Raw genomic sequence first — 7870 nt, 5'->3', positions numbered from 1 at the left:
ACCCAAATAGCACTCACGTTTACTAATTTGGAAAACTAATTGGAATCATGACGTATGACGTCATTTTACGGGCCCTGGTCGACTGTTCGTGAGCATTTCTTTTTTGATGTCACGTTCTAATAGTTATTTGTTTCACGTGGGAAAAACACGTGCTTAATATTGATAGCAGAGCAAGCGAAAGATTATAAAATTACATAGTTTATTTATTCAAGAGAAAAACTACAGTTAGACCCGAGTCTTCTACTACACATACGACTTTCTTTCGATCTTTAACAAAACGTCAAGCGCATCAAAAATGGATCTAATATGTAAGGCTTAAGCCTTATTTTAAGGCTTATGGTATCATCGCCGTGAATAGCATAATCTTTTCCAGTGATTATTATATATATACTCATATTTTCCATTAACTCTACTTAGTTATCATTTGTATTGCAATCAGTGAACATGATTTACATAATTTTTGTACCGCTAGTATTATTGGCAATTCTTGTATACTATTTCGGTACTCGGAACCACGACTACTGGGCCAAGAGGAACGTCAAGCACGACCCGCCCGTGTTCCTGTTCGGAAACAACTTCAAGGGCTTCTTCGGACAGAGAAGCTTTGCAGAGGTAGCCATTGACTTATACAACCGGTTCCCTAATGAGAAAGTTGTCGGATACTACAGAGGATCCACTCCCGAGTTGTACATAAGAGACCCAGATATAGTGAGGGATATATTAAGCAATGACTTTTCATATTTCTATTCACGGGGCGTCAGCAGGGATCCAAAGGTGGAGCCGTTGATGGCGAATCTGTTCCACGCTGACGGCGACCTGTGGAAGCTGATGCGGCAGCGGCTGACGCCGGCGTTCACCAGCTCGCGGCTGAAGGCGATGTTTCCGCTGGTGGTGCGATGCGCGGAGCGGCTGCAAGACGTCACGCGCGCGGCCGCGGTCCGCCCCGGTGCCTGCGATGTGTACGAGTTCATGGCGCGCTTCACCACCGAGTTTATCGGTGCCTGCGGCTTCGGCGTCGATACCGAATCCCTTCGCAACGAAGACTCCAATTTCAGAAAGATCGGCAGGCTCATGTTTCACAGACCGCTCCCGGTCATAATAAAGTTCTTGATGTGGGAACTTTTCCCTTCGCTAAGACCCTACATTCATGTATATGATCGGAAACTCGATGCATCTTTGTTTGATTTCGTAAAAAATATAAGAGATGTTAGGCAATGCAAGCCCTCCGGCCGCCATGATTTTATAGACCTGCTTCTGGAATTAGAAGTCCAGGGTAAGATCGTAGGAGAATCAATTGAGCACCAGAACCCGGACGGTACCCCTGTGACTGTAGACATGGAAATGGATTTGAAAATGATGGCAGCCCAAACGTTCGTATTTTTTGCAGCGGGTTTTGAAACGTCCTCGTCGGCCACGAGTTATACTTTGCACCAGCTCGCGTTTCATCCTGAATTACAATTAAAAATACAATTGGAGATCGATGAAGTGCTTCGGAAATATGATAATAAGTTGTGCTACGACACCGTGGCGGAGATGACGCTGCTGAGCATGGCTTTCAAGGAGGCGATGAGGATGTTTCCGCCGGGGGGCGTGTTGAAACGCATGTGTGTTCGACCTTACACGTTCCCTGAGCTGGGGCTGAGAGTGGATCCCGGAGTGTATATTGTAATCCCGGTGGCAGCGCTGCAGAATGATGAGAAATATTTCGACAACCCGCGAGAGTTTCGGCCAGAGCGATTTAGTCCCGAAAAAGTAAAAAAGCGACATAAATATGCGTATTTGCCTTTTGGAGATGGACCCCGTGCATGCATAGGTAAGTCATTGGAACTTGTGAGTTTGGTTAGTGATATTTGATATTTACTACGACTTACGGGTAACAATGTACACCTTCCACAAACGTGTTGCATAGTACTTTGTAATCGGTCTGCCTAGTTGCCTAGTGTCTAGTGACTCTAATAGTTGTCGTACCCTACTACATAGTTTCTTTCTATATAACACCATTCCACTCTTAACACGAAAGGGGACGACCGCCTCGAAACCGGTTTTCCATACAAACGTATTCCCCATTTACCTAAGAGCCAAGAGGAGTGGTCATTTCTCCATAGAAACGTACCCGACTGTTTCCTCCGTGGGTTTTGATGCTAGAGCAATGATTTTTTCAACACAGATTAATATTGTCAATGTCTGTGTCGGACTGTTTTGCTTTTTTTGATATTTTTGTTTTTTAAGGCGCTAGAGCCCTTCAAAAATGGCCAAAATGGCCTCATTGACTATGCCGCAATGAGAGGCGTAGTATTCAAAACTGATATCAATTAGCCAAAAAAGCAAAACGGTCTGACACAGATAATTTCACAAACATTTAGATTTCCAAATTTGGTTACGATTGGTTAAGTTTTGGAGGAGGAAACAATCGAGTACGAAACCTCGATTTTTGAGATTATTACGCAGGATTTTTCGCCTTGTCCTTATCGCACTAGTTTTAGGAGCCGCTTCCCTTAGCGAGACGGGTATATTATTTATCTAAAATGTTTAAAAATCAGCTTTTGTTTCGAGCTTTGCTCGGAAAACATGAAAACTCAAAAATGCGCTTTTTCCGAGAGTTAGAAGAGAAGACCTAGCTAGATCAATTTTTGGGCCCCTAAACCCCCATATAGCAAATTTCATCGAAATCGTTAAGTCGTTTCGGAGATCACCGAAATATATGTTCATGTATATTAATAAATATATATACAAGAAATGCTCATTTAAAGATATAAGACTTAAAATATTTTTACACAATTTGAAGTACATATTTTTATTGTAGTTATCGTAGTTATGGATTTTTTCGATTGTTTAATTACGATATTTCGATTGAGTTAAGAGCGAAAAAAAGGTTTCATGCTAGTTTTGAAGCCCCCTAACCTTATAATAAAGTAGAAATCGGAAAAAAACTCAAACCCGACCGCTATTATTAGAATACATCAAATTGTATAAGAATATTTTCCATTATGTCCATATCCAGGGAGGAAGCTGAGGACTACGTTCGGATAATCGGTTCTCCCCTATCCTCTTAACTCAATTAACTATACCAAAGACATATGTAACTTCGTATAAAATGAATAAAGTCTAAGAAAAAAACGTGTCTCGGAAATCAAGAAAAAGTCATTCTCGGATAGATAATCCAGTAAATTTGTCGAATTTTGTAACCTGGCTCTTTTGCGTCAAATCCGGTAGTTCTGATTTTTTGCAGGCATGTTTATGATGTTGGCCTAATGAATAATCCAAGTTTGTGACCTCGAGCGCCGAACGCAACTTTGTCAAAAATCGAATAAACCGCATTTTTTTTAGATTTGGGCGATTATAACCCTAAAGTACTAGTTTTTGATAGTAACTTCCTAGGGCGTTTTTAAAGTAGACTAAATTTGCTACAATAAGACACTAGAATTGTCTCTGTATATCTAATATTTTCCGAGATAATGCCTTTCAAAATTTTATAATTTTACATCTGTTCTTAGGGTATAATATAAGGGTTAGGTAGGTAATTTATATGGAATTCATCACCGCCACGTTCTACAAAATATTTATTTTCCAAAAAAAAAATCTTTTTTTCAAAATAGGCACTCATACATTTTTTTATGGAAAATAAATATTTTTTAATACAGTTGCTCAAAAAGTGCTACTTTACGTAGCTGTTTAGCGTGCGGAAAGTTGGTTATCTCGAACTAGTGCTTTTTACTTTTCCAATTTTTTTAAATTTATACTTGTTCCAATTCACGACTACTTATAAATAAATAAATAAAATAAAATAAAAAGCTTTTATTTCAGGCAGTGGGTACCCATATACAAAATGCATTAAAAAACTAAAACTACAACTACTGACACTGTAGAGGGGTGCCACTCATGTTAAAAATAATAAAATAATCAAGATCGCACATTTTAAGTGCAGAGTCATTTTTTATTCTGGTCCATGTGAACAGAAATCCAGCGCTTAAACACCGGACTCCTTATATCGTCAGAAACAGCCACAAGTATTTTGTTGTCGGAAAGGCGCAGTCTGCTCCAGAACGAGGCAACGCGGGATCTCGTTACCGCGAAAAAGTCGGGAACCCCCGCGTCCGCGAACATGCCCGACGCGCTGCAGCACCGCGGCAGCCGCATAAGAGCCCGGAACGCGTCATTGTACTGAACTCTTATTCTGCTCATTGCCTTCTGCGTGAACGTTATCCACAACTGGGAGGTGTACATGCCTAAACAGTATGCCTTGAAGAGTGTGGTTTTTACATCCTTGCTGAATTTAGAAATTATTGATGAGTGTTAATATTAGTTTCCTTTAAACGTCGTAATCAGCATAAAAACCTACCGTTAATGTAAGAATACGAAAAATATTACATATTTCATATTTAATTACTTACCTCTTCATCATTATAACACGTTTATTTTTTAATATTCAATATTGAAAATTCCGTTCTTAATAAGTTGACTGAATGGAACGGAATAGCTGCCAAACGCCCATAGATATAATATACTTAAAGACGACGTCTAACCGAGCTGTCACTGTTACCACTCTTGTTTAGTGTACGATTAACAATGTTTTTCTTATTTTTTCGCAACTGTATTAAAAAACGTCGTTCGATACACGTGCGGAAATGTCATTCTTCACTCGTCCCGAGTATATCCATATCTCGGTACTCGTGAAATAATGACATACCTTCCGCACTAGCATCGAAATGTACTATTGTAGAATGTGGCGGTGATGAATTCCATATAAATTACCTACATAACCCTTATATTATAGCTAAGAACTGAATAAAATTATAAAATTTTGAAAGGCTTTATCTCGGAAAATATTAGATGTACAGAGACAATTCTAGTGTCTTATTGTAGAAAATTTAGTCTACTTTAAAAACGCCCTAGGAAGTTACTATTTAAAACTAGTACTTTAGGGTTATAATCGCACAAATCTAAAAAAAAAGGGGGTTTATTCGATTTTTGACAAAGTTGCGTTAGGCGCCCGAGGTCACAAACTTGGATTATTCATTGGGCCAACATCATAAACATGCCTGCAAAAAATCAGAACTACCGGATTTGACGCAAACGCAAAATGTATAATTTTACTGTATTAAGATGGCGTGACGACACCGTTTCATATTTAACAATTTTAACTCATAGATATCAGTGATTGAACATGAGTCAAAATGATATAAAAATAATAAAATCATTTATTCATTTATATACACTATTTCGATAATTTTATACGTGTTTATTTTGAGTTTTAGTCGTGTGTCGATAGATGGCAGTAAATTTACAGTGACTACAAAATTTACTACGACAGTCCCTCTATTTTCTTTGATTATACACAGGTTAAATTGAGATTGAGGTATGTGTGCAGGACCAAGACTGGGCGAGATGCAGTCACTGGCTGGGCTGGCGGCGGTTCTGCAGACGTGCAGCGTGGCCCCGGCGGCGACCACACAGCGGGTGCCGCAGCTGGACTCGCGCTCTAATATCGTGCAGGCCTGCCGGGGAGGCCTGCCGCTCCAATTAACTGTTAGGGGCCAATGACTCGAAAATCAAGAGTGTTAAAACTGACAAAACATATTATTTGTAATTCAATTACAAATTATGAAAATTATCTTGGGGGGGGGGGTTACAATTTTTATAAGTACTTAAATCATAAGGCTAAAGTAAGCAGGTTATATATTGAAACATAGTCCTTGCATAGTCCCCATTTATTCCGGGAACGTCCGTCTTATGCCAAAATAAAAACGGCATATTGTAGGTATCATGCAACGAAAACAACGTAGGTAAGTATGCATGCACTTCATATTTATTAATAACAAACATTAACTTTTTGGAAAACAACGCCAACAAACTGTTGTACAGTTTGGCGAAATTTTTGATACTGTTTATGTGTGTGTTTTTATACAACAATAAATAATAAAAAAAAAAACTAAAATTGTTTTGGCCGTTTCATAGATTTTAGTCGAGTGGATGTCGACGTTTTCTATGGAAAGGCCAAATGTTTTTTTTGGGATTTCGGGGTTGGTCCCATAGAAAAAGTTGTTCTGTATGACCTACCTAATCACCTCCAACAATATGGCTAACGGTCCAAAAATGACCCTGTATTGTATAAGTCAAAATGATACATATAAGTACTGCATTAGTTAAATTACTTCCATTTGACAAGTAGTAATGATGTAAATGTAGGTGATAGCATAACAAACTTCAACCATCAAGCTAATTGAGAAGTGGGTTTACTTCATTCATTATTATTTATAACGATCGTTCTTAATTGAATAGGCTCATAAACGAAAAAAAACACACTCAAAAGTTTTAAGACAGGACAAAATCACCATTCGTTCACTATGTACGTACAATTGTTTAATAGTATCATATTGTTTCAAAAAATGCATGTAGAACTGCTCTAAAAGGTACCTCAAATTCTGTAAAACTTTAAAATAGCCTGTTTTGAGCACAATAAAGCAATAAAGTCATAATTAGAGTCCGTCTAAGATAATTAGAGTCCGTCTAAGATAATTAGAGTCCGTCTAAGATAATTAGAGTCCGTCTAAGATAATTAGAGTCCGTCTAAGATAATTAGAGTCTGTCTAAAGGTAAAACCGATTTTTGACGTGACAAAATTTGGAAGTGTTTAAACGTCAAATTTTCATATAAACTTGTCCTTGCAAAGTCTGTGCATTGTCAGCTTGGTCCAGTATTATTGCTAGTTCTAAACAACATGGTCAATTTGTAACAATATGACGGTATAGTTGAGGACGACGGCGAGTATGTCGGCGAGTAGCGCCGCGCGCACCGGCAGCGCGCGCTGCAGTCGCACGCGCAGCGGCGCCGCGCGCAGCCGCCGACACAGCGCTCGCGCCGACCGAGCGCACTCCTCCACCGGCCCTGGAGCTAAAAAAAAGTTCATGCGATGCAATATTAGTAATATTACTGGCTAAAGTGTCATTCTACTGAACTTGCTAAAGCAGGTCACTGACGAGCCTTCCAAATGGATGTCGTTACAATGGATTCATCCAAATGGACGGCATCCTAATATTAAACATTGTACGTTATTGACATTCACGGACCGATTTTGGATTACAACCACGCTATTTGGACTGTTGGAAGGCTCGTCAGTGGCCACCTTAACTATGTAAATAAAAGTCACAGTAAATTCATCATTCTTTGACAGTTTCAATGTGGCGGTTTGTTTAACTTAGCAAGTTCCATAGAATGACACTTTACTTCATGGCGTGAATATTGACAGTCGAAACCTCTTTTGTTTATATATAGAAGGGGATCCACATAATCTGTCTATCTTTAACTGCAAACTGTCAAAACTGACAAGTATATTTCTCGCGTCGAATGATTCATTTTTATACATATTGGAGTAAGATAAACGTACTAGTGCTCGACATGCCAATGCCCAATAGATGACACCTTGCTGTCACCTCTATTGACAATGACTTAAGTTTGATGACAAGATGGCATGTACTGGGATCGCGTCGAGCACCAATACGTTTACCATATCTGTAATGTTTGTAGATATTTTTTGTTAGTTTAGCACATTATTTAGAAAATGTAACTTTTAATAATAATTCGGTAAAACCATATTTATTACATTATTTCTTAAATTAGGCAAAACCAAAAGAAACTTAAAAGGAACTGTCATAAATAGTCATAATATGACCATCATTCTACGCTAGAAGTTTACTTTTTTTTGAATTTATGAAATGTTATTTTGCAATATTTTTTTAAGATGCTCCACGTAATTATGTCAAGTCTTACTTGTCACCATTAAATTGTGTAGCTTGGCCAATTTTGCCTCCACTTTATCAGCCTCATTTTGAACGCGCTGCCCACCGATTAATATCAGGATGATTAGCACTAA

At 38.6% G+C, this 7870-nt stretch overlaps 1 protein-coding gene across 1 annotated transcript; it reads left to right on the top strand.

The window, feature by feature from the left end:
* Nucleotides 1–444: 444 nt before the first annotated feature.
* Nucleotides 445–5541, top strand: LOC134665414 (cytochrome P450 6B6-like). Its single transcript, XM_063522370.1, has 2 exons — nucleotides 445–1813; nucleotides 5369–5541. Exons 1-2 carry the CDS (start codon nucleotides 445–447, stop codon nucleotides 5539–5541), a joined length of 1542 nt encoding a protein of 513 aa, XP_063378440.1.
* Nucleotides 5542–7870: the final 2329 nt, after the last annotated feature.

This window comes from Cydia fagiglandana, chromosome 6 (genome assembly GCF_963556715.1).
Source record: "Cydia fagiglandana chromosome 6, ilCydFagi1.1, whole genome shotgun sequence".
Classification (NCBI taxonomy): Eukaryota; Metazoa; Arthropoda; class Insecta; order Lepidoptera; family Tortricidae; genus Cydia; species Cydia fagiglandana.
The sequence above is the reverse complement of the archived record's forward strand: the minus strand, read 5'-3'. Positions and strand labels throughout refer to the sequence as shown.

Bases quoted from the DNA above. Each gene is read 5' to 3' on its own strand.
- LOC134665414 (XM_063522370.1), top strand. From the start codon at position 445: ATGATTTACATAATTTTTGTACCGCTAGTATTATTGGCAATTCTTGTA. The intron at 1,814-5,368 runs GTAAGTCATTGG...GTATGTGTGCAG, and splicing joins TGGACCCCGTGCATGCATAG to GACCAAGACTGGGCGAGATG.